Source organism: Chroicocephalus ridibundus, chromosome 3 (assembly GCF_963924245.1).
Source record: "Chroicocephalus ridibundus chromosome 3, bChrRid1.1, whole genome shotgun sequence".
In the NCBI taxonomy this organism is placed as follows: domain Eukaryota; kingdom Metazoa; phylum Chordata; class Aves; order Charadriiformes; family Laridae; genus Chroicocephalus; species Chroicocephalus ridibundus.
In genome coordinates, this window is record NC_086286.1 from 25,263,527 (window position 1) to 25,279,365 (window position 15,839).

Consider the following 15,839-nt stretch of genomic DNA (forward strand, 5'->3'; position numbering starts at 1 on the left):
ATGAATTGGCAGGCAAGGGAATGCTTGCAGAAAACAGTACTGCGGGGTGCTGGCTGAGTGCATATTCCTAGCCAAGGGTTCCCTTGATGTAAGGGAAATACCCACTGGGTGTAAAGCAGACGTAGCCAGTTCCTATACCGTTCCCTTCAGCTCCTGTAGAGAGAAATATGCTGGGGTTAGGGAGGCGTTTTGGAGGGGTGTTAGAGGCCTGGCTGAAACGTGCTGCGTTTGGTTATCCTGAGTATGGTAGATAACCCCTTGAGGCCTGTATGAGCTGATGTGTATGAGAAGAGCTCTGACAGCTGTAACATGTGCCCATGGCCTGAAGTGGTGATGTAGCTGTAACCAGTCTCGTACCTTGTGAAACAGACCCTTCTCCTTCTCCTCTCTTCCCCCTCCCCGCCAGATCACTGTACTGTAGTTTCTTCTTTGATTTAACCAAGGTGGAAATTTTATACTCTGTACATCTGAGTGATACTCGTATTAACTGGATTGCTAATGGATGGACGGAGAAAGAGGTAACTACTTTCAGCAGGCACTGAAAATAAAGACACGCAGCAAGTAGGTTGAAGTAATGTTAGCATTTAATCAGTGATAGACACCATATGTAGAGAAATCAAAGTGATTGCATAATGAAGCTTTTGTTTGTCCGCTGACATTGATTCTATAGGTGCATCACAGCAGAATTAGTTTCTTCTTGAATGGCTGGGAAGATGATAACACACCTTTTGATTCAAGGATTCTTGTGGGAACACTTGCAGATACTGATGGTGATGGTACATTGCAAATTGGACAAAGCTTCACAGGTAAATCTTGTAGTATTTGAGTGGAATGCACTGGAATATTCAAAATAAGATGTGCGCAATGTGGTTAAAGAACATGTGTGTCATTTTAAGCTACCTATATGCTGGGAAGTAGTATCTTCCCACAGGAGAAAATTCCTGTTGTACAACTAGCTTTCTCAAAAGGTTGTCTGAAAGATAGATGTTTGGAAGATGATCCTGTAGCATCATAATTTATTCTATGTGTTACTGCATATATGTAGGTTTTCCTGCATTCTCCAAAACATAGGTATGAAAAGTGACATGTTCCATTTATTTATGATCATAGTTTTTCTGAGTAGATATATGAAACTGTTTCAGAATGGGATTGTGCGTGGCCACTAGACTACACTCCTCTCTAGAGTCAGGAATAGACCTCTGGCTGTTCATGTTCTTCAGTTCTATCAATACTCATGTAAACCACTAGCAGAATGAAGAATCCCTCAGCCTCTAGTAATGCCTGATAGCGTTACTCTTCGTATACATCTCAAATTTTATATGTACTACAGCATGACATGATCATTGCATTACAGCTGGGGGATGTTTTGCTGCTCCTCACAAATTCTTGGCTCTGCAGATGTAAGAACACTGACTGTTGCTCTTCAGGAACACACACAATTTGAAGTTAACTTCTAAATATAACTATATGTCACTTCATTGTGCTCTTAGGCAAGTAAGTCATGCTGTGCCCCATTTCTTAAAGCTTCTGTTTGGAAATGTGTTTTGTTGTGATTTTGGTTCTGAATACTGGATAACTGATAAATGTTTAAAAGAAAGGAATATTTTTAAATGCTTTTTATCTTTATTGTATAAATTGATAGGTACAGTTGTACCTACTGTATCTCTTCTCTAATTAGAGGTGGCACATGGACTGGCTCATTACTTCTGTCTAATGAGCCGATCCTTGTGCCACCTCTCTAATCAGAAAAGAGATAGGTACAAAATGTTCTTATAAAGTTATTATAAATCATTCTTTTTTATCAAAAAAATTAAGTCACTGCCCTCTATAGTTTTGTCCAGGTCCAAGATGGTTTCATTCAGGAGGGGTAATTGTGCAAGAGAGATCTCTCAGTGCTGAATTAAAGGTGCTCTCATGCAGTGCAAAGCTGCCTTCTGCTCAATAGATTACTTATTTATAGTATATTTTCTTAGGTTTAGAGCAATTTGTTGGAAGAATGCAAGATTTTCGATTTTATCCAGTGGCACTTACAAACAGGTAAAGAACCTTCGTTTTTGCAAAAAACTAAGGGTGTGGTGAGAAGAAACAATAGATAACAATATGCTTATTTCCCAAAGTAGAATCCTTCTCACATGTCTTATGATGATGTAGTTTACTGAAACTCCTTTCAAAGATGATTTTTAATCTAAAAAATCTTGAGTTAAAATAAATTCAACAACTTAATATGTTTTGCTTTTGAACTGTTGCTTAAATATAGATAGTATATGTAGCAGTATATATAGCATATATGTAGCAAAACTCAACACTCAGTAATAAATGGGTGCTTTCCTTGTTATTGTTGTCCCTGTTACAACCTGACTTAGTAAGTGTTCTTGCAGAGAGTAGATCCAGTTGCTAGATTTCAATGCTTATAAACTGTCTAGGTGTTATCAACTCATCATAATTCTGACATAATCATGTGTGTTGATAAACTTAGTCCTGCTGGATGAGACTTACCAAGCTTTCCCAGAGCTCCATGTAAACTGTAGGGCTAGGAAGGGAGCATAGCAGGCTGGTCCAGTTTAGACCATGCAAATACCAGTGATCCACATTAAGATGACAGGCACTCCAATGGGTCAGCCTACCAGCCTCGTGGCTGTGAGCTTGGCTCCCTTGCTTAGCAGTTCTTTTCCTCTGGTTTCAGCTTACCCATGGTATCAGACATCCATGTCAGGTATTCTTGATGCTCCCCACACGGACGCGCACACCCCTACCCCAAGGTGCTATTGTCTTAACTGTTCATTGCTTTCTATATTAGATTGTCACCATAAGCTGCCAATGATTTCACGAGCTCAGCCCGTGTAGCCCTGGGCAATTGCTTTGACTTCCTCCATTCCTGAGGCCAAATTACGGTTGCCACTGCAATTTCTGTTGCCCTCCAGCCTCCCTTCCTAGTGCATTACAGAGAAATGTTACCTTTGTTATCCAGCTCATGCTGGATTTATGTAGTCAATTCAAGCTGGCCAAAAGTAGTCAGGTCCTATTTGTCTGTGTGGTGCTTCTGGGTAGGCTACATGCAATGACACTCGTGACTGCAGACCTTAAGGCTACTTAATGATAGTCTTTCAGTAAGATGTAGAGCAGTTTCCTAGGAGCTCAGCTGTCTGCAGGACATTACTATGAGCTGAGCTCCTGTGAATTTAAAGTATAAATATGAATCTGAATTCCAAGTTATAGGAAAATCATGTTGGTTGTATTCTTTCAGAGCAATTCTTGTCAAATTCTTTGAACTACAGTTGAAGTCAGTGAAATTAATAAAGTTTAAAAATTGAAAGACAAGGTATTTTACAGTGTTGTGACCTAATGACGTCTTTGTAGATGTAGTTTTATATCTACAAATAACTTGGTCCAAAATGTTTATCTGGGATAAACTACGAAGGAAAGTCTTACCTACATATCAATTAATTTAAGTCTATGGCTATCTAAAAGGTTCTGTTACTTTGGGTACCGTGGAATTTGTAGTGGCAGCTAGCAAGTATCTATTATTTGCTTAATAAGTATACAAAAATTATGTTATTCCTGATAAAATAGTAAAATGGGAAAAGTAAGGGTTTTTATAATTTAAAAATCCAATATCTCTTGGGTTTACAAAATCCTTCTTTTACACCAGAGATGAGCAGATAAAGGTTTAGGTAACCTGCCCGTGTCATTCATATATCTGTCTGCTTGCCTACCTATCTATGTATCTATTTCAGTTGCTGATGTCAGAGGGAACTAAAGTGACTCCATGGCTTTGACGTGGGCTGTAAGAAGCAACTAGAGTGATCACAGACTGGGGCAGCTAAAAAAGTGGGCATTTGTATTAAAGTTAGTTAAAAGTGAAAATATTTCTATCCAGATTTTCTAAGGTGCAGTGTGATATTGCTCAAGCTGGTCTTTTTGGAGGATTTGAGTGCAAACGTTCAACTCATCTGTGGTTACAGGCAGTGTGCCAACGCTATGGTGTGCTTAAGACCAGTGTCCAGGTCACTGATTGGAATCAGATATGATGCCATAATAAAATGTTAAGAGAAAAGGAGAAAAATCCTTCCATCTAGGGCTCGATTCATCCTACCCAGCTTTAGACGCCCCAAGAAGGACCTCATTTCCCTTGGCTCTCTATATGTCTGTGGAGCAATAAAGCAACTCCAGAGTGCTTCTTCACAGATACCTTCTGAAGGTGCCTGCCGCTTACCATTGATTACATAGGGACCCTGGGAGGCCTGATTTCCTAGCTGATTGCCCCATTTATGTGGGACGAAACCAGGCCTTTAGGGCTACTACTATAATGTAAGCTGAATTTTGTTTAATCTATGAGCTTAGAGGCACAAAGTGGCACTTGTCCTTTTTTATCATGTGTGTAATTACTTTTTTATATGCTGTGACAGAGACATTTTGGAAGTATTCTCTGGAAAATTTCCTCATCTGCATACCCAATCTGAGTGCCGCTGTCCTGGAAGTCATCCTCGGGTACATCCATTGATACAGAGGTACTGCATCCCTAATGGCGCAGATGACACCACTAATGACAGAGTGCTGAGGTTGGATGCAGAAGCCCATCCTTTGTATTACATCAATGATGATGACATTGGGACCACCTGGATTTCATCTGTGTTTGCTAATACTGTGGGTCTGGATCGTGGTGTTTCAATCACAATAGATTTACAAAATGGACAGTATCAGGTAATGAGAAGCTTACATTTGGTGTTTATTAAGTCAAAACTAGGAAAATATTTTTGTAGACATTTTATTACAATTTTGAGGAAATTCAAACCTTGTGCTTTAAGATGTTATCCTTAGAGGACCAGGAAGAAAATTTCCTTTATCAGCATGAAACAATGCAAAAGGCAATAGAATGCATTATGGTGCTTGTCATTCTCTTTTGATGTGCCTCAGCTGTTCTAACAAGGAGTAATCTAGAACAGATATACCAGAGTGGATATCCTGTGTGAAGACACCAATATTTAGAAATTGGTTGCTCTCTTTTAAGTCTACTTTTTTAAATTTTAACTTTAATTTTAATTTCTATTAAAACTTGAGGTGCTTGTTTTATACCTTCTGGTAGAAGGCTGACTGCAGTCAAATGGAATTTAACATGTCTGGGGTACACTGACATATCAGATGAGATTTCTGTTTTGTTGATGTTCTGGAGATGGTAATTTAGCCTCCTGAGGAATATGGAAGGAGAATAAAACAAGCAGGCAAGGTTCCCCAAGGGGCCAGATTGCACCTAATGCTTCAGTATGCTGTTGAAGAGTATCAGGATGTTTTGGAAGAAGGGACAGATCAGTAGTGGGGCTGCATTCATAATAGGGGTTCCACCAAATTTCCATGTATTCTTGCTAGCTTATCTTTTATTCTTTTTAGTCATTAATGGTGAGAAGGGAAAGAATACGATGACAGGTTTTGGCTATGTAAGAAAGACTTAGTTCAAATGCCTGTGAAGTTTTAAGACTTGGCTTATTTAACACACATTTCTGCATAAGCAGCATGCTTGTGGAAGTGGTCAAGTGGTCTTTAAAGCAACACGGGGTATTTGATGAGATTCCAAGCTACAAATAGAGACATTCCTAATTAAAAAAAAAATAAAAATTAAGTTCACCTGTTATCAAAGAACTTATCAAATATTTGGCAATAAAAAGCTATGCCATTCAGTTCTGCCAAAATAATATTACAGTAACAAATCGTGGACTTGACTTTATAGTGTATTTTCAAATGTTCTTCAAGAAAAAGTGGAGTTCTGATGCGACAGTTTGGCTGTGTAATAATGTCTGAGAGATCAAAGAGCTTGTTTAACAAAAAAGGTTATCTTTGGTTTTAATTGGGAGTATGTGGACTGAAATATTGGTTCTTTTTCTGTCTGTGAGTGGTAAAACAGATGATATTGTCACATCAAAACCAATTTACATTCTTATTGTTTTACAACTTAGGCATTAATATCAGTTTATAAATTTGTTATCTTCTTGTAGGTATTCTATATTATACTGCAGTTCTTTAGCCCACACCCTGAAGCAATAAGAATTGAAAGGAAAAAAAGAGATGATCTGAACTGGGAAGACTGGCAGTATTTTGCTAAAAACTGCAGTATTTTTGGAATGGATAACAATGGATCTCTGGAAAAACCAGACTCTGTCAACTGTCTCCAGCTTCCTAGGTATGAATGGGTATTATCTGCATAGTACAGATGCTTTGAACAGGTCACATCCTGACACAATTAATTTCTATGTCCCAATGAGATAGAATCTTTTAATTTGATGTACTCGTATGTTATGGGCTGCTGAGTATGTAAAAGACCCCAAATCTGACCTTTTGATTGAAGATTGCCAAATGGTCACCTGCCATTTTTATCAGATTTCAGACATTGAGGAATGTGACACAGTTGATTCCTCTGTTATTTCTGAGCTAGACTTTTGAAAGTTTGCATGCTTGTGTTTTGGGGGACTATTGTCAGTGGAATTACAGAACATTGAAGAGTGGAGGAAGGTACTGATGTAACAGATTGTTTTAAACAATCTAATGAGTGTGAAAGTATACCTTCTGATCTCTGAGAGTGCAACTTGTTCTGAAGGTTAGAAGAGAGGCCAAACTTAAGTACAAAAGCCAATCTTTCAACCCTACTACTAATCATGCAAAAAGTTTAAGAAATGAGTTGAAAATTGTGTCTTGAAGCTTTCTAATCTTTCTAAGCAAGAACCAAAACAAAACTGGGGGAGGATCATTACCTTTTAGAAGCATCTTGCAAGCCTTTTTACTAGACAGTTAGCATGTGCAAATTTAAAAATATATAATATATACAATATACGTTTCATAAATACAGCGTGTAACTTATATAGTTAATACATATTATCATTTTCTGCGCATGGATGTATGTACATATACATATTTTTGAATCTATACCGCTACATATATTCAAATGCACTATCTCTTGCCTGAATTCAGATGCAAGTCAATATTAGGCTTGTTTAGTACTTGACAGGGAATCAGTGAGAAAATACAGTACCAGGTGCTGTAGGCATTTTCCTTTTTTTGTTGTTTCACTTTTGCTGCCTTCCTAAGACTTTTCAAGAGTCAGCATCTTTGTTCTCCAGGAGTTTGGTATTCTGAGGAGAGGAGCATACAGTCATCTGAGTTACACCAGTTTTCAGCAAAGGACTTTGAGCTTTATTACTAATCCTTGGAGCACAGGGTAGAGGAGAAGGGAAATCTCTTAAGTAAGCCAAACATTTTTGGATAAATAACCCAAATGAGGTGTAATGCCCTTTTCATCCCAGAAATACATATTTATATATTTTCTAAAAAGAACTGAGGAGTTAAGTATGAACCGTTTCCATAAACGTTTTGTAAGTAGTTTCTGCCCTTGGATTGCAATGTAAATGATGATACAAAGTGATATGAATGAATGATTTTGGGTGCAGCTGATGTATAGAAAGCTTTGTTTTAAAGATAGGAAATATATCTTGTAACGATGAGTATTCTGTGTACCTAAAAAAGAAGTTACTGTTGGAACAATGCTCCAGATTTGCGTCAGCAGTGTGGTAGAGCTCACTGCTGAGACCTTTGCTTGTTGTAAAACAAAACGGGTTTCTCTCTGTCTCTCATAGGCATGTACTTGTAAATGCCAAGACGTGTCCAAATTGTCTGTCCAGGATTTAGACACCAGTGTGCTTGTATCCTGGTGGCCTAGCCAGGAGTCCTTGGGTTGACATGGAAAGCAATTGACCTTTCCTTTGAAAACCTTACCATGCCTTGAGGGTTCTTGGTTTGGTGACCACATGCTAGTACTGAACTGACTCTTTTATGTCCTTTAGGAGATGAAAGTGATTAAGGTTTTTGTTTCTCCATCCTGTATCACCTCTGTAAATTAGGAGTTGTTCACTGTCCTTTATCTCCTAATCAGAGACTTGAGTCTTTGATTAGTCTGAATATTGGCTGCCCCTTGTTTTAGGATCTCCTTTGTTTCCCTGGTTTCCTGAGAAGATGTGTGCCCTAATATCTTGATGACCTGCTTATGTAGGGACCTTCAGCCTTAAAGTACTTGTGCTGTTCCTTCTGTTGCTTCCATACAAAGTTGTGTCATTCATCTGCCATTTGTACCCATCTTAACACTTCCACTACAGCTCTATATGTCATGGAGGAAAAATACTTGATTTAACTTTCTGTGGAGGGGAAGTTCTGGTGGAGGCAAGTTCTCCTCATAGCTAAACTCTGCCTAGTAAATATGTTAACATGAGATATGATTTATACCAAATTGTGCAAACGTGCAATTTATATATACTTGTTTACTCAGCCTTTCCTTGAATTCTCAGGACTGTTCTTCCTGTTCTTGGGCTTAAATGTACAGTCTTCCTCTCAATCCTGCTGCTTTCCATTTAATTCTCTTGCACTTCACTCACTGGAAGGTGGCATGTGTTTCTAACTCTGCGCACTCATCGAATGAGATGATACAGTCCAGTGACTCTGGAATTCAAAATACAATTGTTTTTGTACGGTTTTTATATATGTTTAGCAGGTATATAATTAACAATATGGGCATGTTAATTATCATGTTAGTCATCTAAATGATTTCCTTATGTAGTTCAAGCATAGTTCATGTTTCTCAAAGACACAAACTTAAGTGGGGATCCTCTCTGAAAAAAAGGATATTAGGAGATAGAATCTGTAAAATATGTGAAATTTTCATTTTCATTTGTCTTCTTCTCTGTTTAAACAGCTTTACACCATATTCCCGTGGTAATCTAACTTTTAGTGTTCTTACCCCGGAACCAAATCACCGGCCTGGTTACAATGATTTTTACAATAGTCCATCTCTCCAAGAATTTGTAAAAGCTACACAAGTGAGGATTCATCTCCACGGCCAATATCATACTAATGAGTCTTGGGTAAATTTTAGGCATAGATACTATGGAATTAATGAAGTTACAGTCAGCGGAAGGTAGGTGTTTCGGAACTCTTCCCTGACCTATCGCTGCCTCCTGACTGTTACAGCTTTGCAAAGTGTATAATGACCTGCCTAAAATTTAATAAAGTTGTTCTGCATTTACATTTATGAATGAGAAGGGAATTTGGTCTGAAGCAGTGCATCAAGTTTGAAATGACTGGTGTACTGTTTTTTTTAAAACACTTGCTCACATGTTATTTTAAAATTAATTATACTTATTACACAAATCTGTCAAAAGGAGTCCTTTCCTTGGAATTACCAACGTCTCTAAGCAAAGGCTTATGATTGAAACCATGGCTTGTGCTTTACTTCAGTAGCTCTTCCAAGTTTCATTATAGATTCCCAGACATGGCAATTTTAACAGTCTTAATGCAGAGCTCATTCTTTGTTTTATCTGTAGTTTTCCTTTTAAAACTGGGCAGCTGCCAGTAAAAGTGTTACATTATCTGTGACTGACAACTTTATTGCATATGATAAGTGTGCTGTCTTGTGAAAGAACTAATTATGCCCTGTAAATAATATGCAAATTTGGCAATGAAATAGTTTCCAAGAAGCATATGGTGCAGATTTTTGTTAATAAGTATTATTCCTGAAATTATTTTGGTGGTTCTCATTTTGAGAGAAAGCACCCCATTAGAGGTCTTATTTACCTTAAAATTTTCTACACTGCTATGTTTTGATTATTGATTTAGATGTGTTTGGATAATGCTTTTACTAAAATAGCTACAATCTTGGTGACTATGTAACAGTAACATTATTTCAGCTGTAGTTTGCAAAGTTCTGCCATGCTTCCACAAGAGCAGAGTGGGATAATTATTGCCTATTAACTTATACTCTATAAAGATTTTATTTTAGTAAGAAATGAACATTTTAACTGACATCAAAATGGGTTAAACTGGAAAATTATGCTTGATGCGGTTAAGATTTCTTGAAAAGCTATAGCCACACTCTAAGGCTTAATATTGATGAATAATTGCCATTTATTTAATAAAGTTTTACATATTAATGTTACATACTGAAATATAGTTTTCATTACACATTATATAAGGTAACAGTAACTCTACTACGTGCTGGTTTTTATTTTCTTGGAAAGCAATCGTTGATACTAAAAAATATGTTGAGTAAAACAGTCTTTTGTAGGTTATTGCACTTAAGAACATTCTCTTTGGTGTTTATTAGTTCTTAATAAAGAACTAGAATATGTAATACACAAAACTGCCTTTGTGACCATGTTATATATTGTTGGACCGATATGTTTCCATGTTACAATTTTTTCTTCACTACCTATTGTTCTTTCAGGTGTAATTGCCATGGCCATGCTGATAATTGCGACGCAGCTATGGAACCATATAAGTGCCTGTGCGTCAAGGAAAGCTACACAGAAGGAAATAATGTTAGTCTCTCCTTGGTTTATCTACATCGCCTACGAACAGCCTCAAAATCAGGATTTTAGTCTTGGGAGAGTGTGTGCATACGTGTGTTAGTGTTGTCCTAGCTTTTACAGGGAAAGTTTCCATAGCAGGGTTGGTATTAAATAACGAAAGAAAAAACTACCCCCTACCCCCCACCCCCTGCCAAGAACCATTCCACCACAGACCACCAGGAGTGCTGTGTTCAGGGATTTGATTTCTTGTTAGCGGATTATGCCACTTTGAAACATTAGATGCAAACCTGAATTTAGATTGTCAGCATCTAATAAAGATTATGGATCTCCCTGCTGTAGCAACTAGCGAATGATCTGTAGAGTGAAAAGGTAATGAAGACCCAATGTTCACAGCAGATATGCTTCAGAGATTTTGTTTTATTCTTTTTTATTTCTTACTCTACTGTAGTTTGTCTGGTCCTATGGACTCCAGACCCATTCAGTAGACAGAGTGCAGTAGGCAACAGTCCTGGAGTTTAGCTTCTAATTTAGTTTCATTCGAAAGAGAACAGTTCAAGTGGTACAGGACAGCTCCATGATGTAAACCAAAGCACAGTAAATGCAGAAAATTTGTGGATTTGCTTCAAAACTGCATGTCTAATCCAAGGTAAAACAGTAACATAGGTTTACCTTCTGATACTTGGAGCATCTGTAGATACTTGGGGCATCTGTAGACTGCGGTCTCTGACTTCAGCTAAGAATGAGATCTTTTAATGCAATTGTTTACAAAATATGTTTAAGATACAAAGAGTTAAAACATTTTGGATTTGATTTTAAGTGTCTCTTGCATAGATGAGCACAGTTAAGAAGATACTGAGACGTGCTCATACATATGTATTTGGAAGTTATTTTCTCGGGGGTCCTAAACCAGTGATTTGTGTAGTGGCTTTTTAAAACATTGAAAATAGAGCTTTGAACTTATTTATTGAAGGACAGCCTGTAAATGTCAATTTCCCATACTTTTCACAATCATATATGACACTTGGTTATCTTTAAAATTATCTGTAGTGGCAACGTGATTGTTCTAATAAAAGAACAAACTTAACGTTACTTTTTACTGCTCCATATTTTCAGATAGTTGATATTAAGGTTAAATTTCTTTGAATTCATTCAAAGGCTGTTTTAAAAAATCTAGATACAGTCTAGAAAATATGTTTTTATCATTGCTTTGCTCTTAATAACAGCATTTCTCAATAAAGAGGGGTGTTGTGAAGTGTAGTGTGTAGTTGAAACTTACCATGTTGCAAAAGTGTAATTTTCTTATTTGGCCATAGGAGAATGAAAATGGGGTTGTTTAGTATAAGTCATGGTCTTCTAGAGAAATACGTAGAGGAGAGCTTAGAGTAATGATGCCAGTTCTCACTTATTTCATGCAATCTTTGGTTTTCTTGGAAGCTTTCCCGTACAACTTAGGGAAAGCAGAACCATGATGTATGAGTTAAGAAAACTTGTTCAGAGAAAATGTCCTGTCCCTACATTAATTATTTATCTCATAGAAAAAGAAAAAAAAAAAAAAGAAGAAGAGGTAAAGAAGTTGAGGTTAAGAAAGAATGAGCTGCATCAAAGGAACGAATCCCGCAGTCCCACTGAATGCTAGATTTCCGTCATGAGTACACGTTGTATTCTTTGCTACATTTATGCCTTTTGGAAATAGGCTTTCTAAAAATTAAGAAGGGGTTATGGAATAGGAACAGCAGTAGCAAAGGGGAGGCTAATCTCACATCAAAAACCCTCCAAACAGTTGGTGCTTGCTAGAACAGAGCAAGAAGTGTTAACCTGAGAGCATTTGATATTGTGCTTATGATCATTTGAAAGATCTTTGTAAAATTCCATAGGGGATCTAAGTTCTCTAGTTTTTTTTTTAAGCAGAAGAGTACAGTCTGCAGACTAAATGGGATTTGAACAGAAATTTGAAGTTTTTAGATGGGTCAAATTAGAAAAAAAAATTCAAACTGACAATGTCCCTTTAATTAGAACACATATTGTGAAATGTTACTTTGTAGGGATTAATTATAAATATTTAATAAGATCTGGAAGTTCACCAAGCACTCTTGCAAGACTTATGCTACCTTATGAAAACAAACCAAATACATTTTAATGATGTATCTGCCTTATCAGATATTTTCTGTCAATGTTAATGGGTTGTTCCAGTGAGTGTCACATTTTGACTTGGCATATATGCATTGTAACTATAATTGAAATGCTTGAATTAACCGTATTCATTCAGAGTACAGTAAGGATGTTGTTTAATTCTTTTCCTTATTCTTTAATGACCATGTCAGTATCTACTAAATATGAAATAAAATAGAAGTAGTAATAAAATAGAATTAATATTTGCAAGTGTATCACTAACTACTTTGAATTTCATCAAGGATTTACACGAAACCCAAAGGTTTTGATTTTTTTGTAAGGCAAAACCAAAATCCATCCTGATTTTTGACTGTCATTGACATTGATAAAACTCTGTCTTACAGATTTACACCTATGTTTCTCAGGCTCCCACCCCAGTGAATTAGGTATTTTGTTGTTGTTGTTATTATTATTTGGGATTCAATTAAGCATTTGATGAAGAAAGTTTCCAAATATAAACTTTTTTGGCAGGGAGGGAGCAAGTATTTTTGAGAAGAAATTGCACTGTCAGCAAACTCTTCTTTTAACTTTTGTCATGGGCTAGCAGTGAGTAAGTCACCACAAGGGAGGGTGTATAAGAAGGCATCCGGTTTTTTGTATCTTGGACGAGAAATAAGAGATCCCTTGACAAGCTCTTAGCGTATGGCAGAGTATGTCCTTGTCACATTTACGCTTAATACAACTAAAATTACCATCTTGAATTTATCTGGCATATACATCTGGATAGCTGTTGCGCAGCAAAGCAACACCAGAAACTAAAAATTTGCATAATTCTTTACAAATAGAAATCTTAGTTTAGTTATTTGTATCAGCATGTTATGAAATTTGACATACCAAATGGAATTTCTTTTTCCTTTTTTTTTTTTTTTCCTGAGTTCTGTTTTGATGAAGAAATATGTTACTACGAAATTTGAGATGATGGGAAGAAGGGAATGCTTAAGAATGACTTGCCGGTGTTGAGGGGCCAGATTAAGAAAGAAGAGCAAATAATTCCTCACAGAGCTTGTCTCTCATCTTATAAAAAAACGTTCAGCTTCTTAATTTACAAATTTATGCTGTAAATGCCTTGTGTCTTGCTTTGGGAAATAGCTTTGCCTTCTACAAATGGAAACTGAGGCATCAAGAGTGGAGTCCGGATTTTGGTAACATTTATATGCAAAGACTAACTTATAGACATGAGATTAGTACGTCCAAAAACTTTCCAGTGTCACATGAAAAACTGGAAGCAGCCCATGAAAAAACAAGGTAATCAAACAAGGTCAGCCTTACCGTACCACCTCAGAGCCTCCTTTAAATTGGTCATACAGAACCTAATAGAAAGGTAATGGCAAAATATACAGCAATAATTGTAGAAATAATAATAAAAAATAGAATTTAAAATAAATAAAGCAACTCTGATAAATGCTTGAGAGGGTATGAATGGAAGTGAGACAATAACTGGATACAGTAAAGGCTTCAGGTCTTTGTAGTTTTCCATGCAAATAATTAATGGTTTTGAACATCTGCTGTCTGAAAACTAGATATGGCATTGTTGATTTACCAGGAACTGGATAAATAAGGGGTTTTATGTTGTTACAGAAGAATCTATCTAAACGTTAGTTAAAGGTCAATCTGTGTCATCATGTCAGGTGGTGGAATTTATGATACATAGTACCTGAGGAGCTGTAAATATTAGCTATAGTAAGTGGTTGCTCAAGAACTTTTAACTTGCAAAAGCAAGCAGGCAAAAAATGCACTTTTTGGTAAGCTCTGTGCCATAATTTGTGTGTCCAGAGGATAGACCTGGGTGGAAGCTGCTTATATCAGAATAAAAAGAAAGGAAGTCAAGCAAGCAGATGGTTGACTGGAGTTTTAGGAAAGAGCAAGCAGAAAGGCACCTAGTTCAATAGTCTTACGTGCCTGAAAATTGTAGGTAACTTTTGACATGTCTGTGGAAGTTTGTCCGTGAATCCATCCCTGGAAAACTGGTGTAATTTCACAGTTCAAAGATCCAAACTTCTAAAACAATTTGTGTACAAGCATTGCTGAAATCCTGAAAGAACTTGTTGCAGTCTCAGATACCTCATATTTGTTGCACTGGTGATGACATACTGAAGGAATTGTGAAGTGGTCATTATCCCTTATACATTTTGATAAGTATTATCTGTATAATTGTATAAGTATATTTGATAAGTTTGTAAGTTTTACTTAAGGTGTAGGCAGATGGCAGCTAGCATTATGGTTGTTATTGTTACCTCTCAGGAACTAAGAAGGCTGTTCCAGTCTGAAAATGATTTTCAGAGGTTTATGCATTATGCAGGATATTTATTTCATTTAATGTGGAAAAAAACCTGACACAACTGGGCTGGTACTTCACTGTTGTTGTAAGTAGCTGTTGTAAATCATAGTGCCACATAGATTTATTGAATTTCTATGATTTTTCACATATTCTGTGTAAGTGCCTGAGTAATTAGCCAGTCTAGTTTTTTTTCTTCATTTACCCCACTAAAACTATTATTAAAAAAAAATAAAAATATCCCATGCAATAACTTCCCCAGAGGAGTGAAATTAACCATAGAATACCTGGTGACTGTGGCTACAGCACTCTCTAATGTTACAGGAGAATGGAATTCAAAGGCTTATTCCAAATAGACAAGGTAGAAAGAGGGAAAAATAAGCACAAGATCTCTTATAATTTAATATCCTGAGCAAGTCAGAGCTTTGGTAAAACAGTACATATGCCGAACTCATCAGCTGCAAAACACACCTTCTCCCTCTCTTTTATTTTACAGAAGTCCTGCAGGGTTGGAGTCTAAATGAGTAAAATGGATTGGATGCCTGATTTGAAAATGTCTTTGAATTTTAATTCTGGAGAATTTAAGTGTGAATTATTTTACTGAGCAGCCTGATCGTCAGAGTTAGTGCGGTTGCATACGCTTTGATTTTTTAGGACTTAGTGTTGCTTCATATAACTTCACCAAAAAAAACATAAATGAAAGAGAAGTTGAGTAAAAATATATCTTATGCTGCCTGACAACATCTATCCTAGTGTTTGAGATCTCAGTGGTGTCCCATTGTTGGAGTCTGGCATTCAGAATGGTAGATCTTATGTTCCTTGCCAGTCAGGTTCTTTGCCAGTCACTTTGCCATTGCAAAGCAGCAGTAGTGTCTTTTCTTAGAATGCTCTTTGGCATACGGCATTTGTAAATCACCTGTTATGGCTGTGCTTAGTTTCTAAAATTATGTTGCATCCTTTTAAGGTACGTGAAGTGTTACAATGGAACTCTGTAAGACACTCCTCATTTCTATTCTGTCTTCCTTAGTCACTTGGAGTCACTTAGAATGCTCTAG

At 36.8% G+C, this 15,839-nt stretch overlaps 1 protein-coding gene across 1 annotated transcript in view; it reads left to right on the top strand.

Annotated features, from left to right (window-relative positions):
- The window catches only part of USH2A (usherin), a 395,028-nt gene that overhangs the window by 35,002 nt on the left and 344,187 nt on the right, over positions 1–15,839 (top strand). The window contains exons 4-9 of the mRNA XM_063328461.1: positions 671–806; positions 1,974–2,037; positions 4,407–4,701; positions 5,988–6,172; positions 8,729–8,950; positions 10,256–10,349. Of these exons, the coding sequence (XP_063184531.1) occupies positions 671–806; positions 1,974–2,037; positions 4,407–4,701; positions 5,988–6,172; positions 8,729–8,950; positions 10,256–10,349 (996 nt within the window). The remainder of the gene's footprint in view (positions 1–670; positions 807–1,973; positions 2,038–4,406; positions 4,702–5,987; positions 6,173–8,728; positions 8,951–10,255; positions 10,350–15,839) is intronic.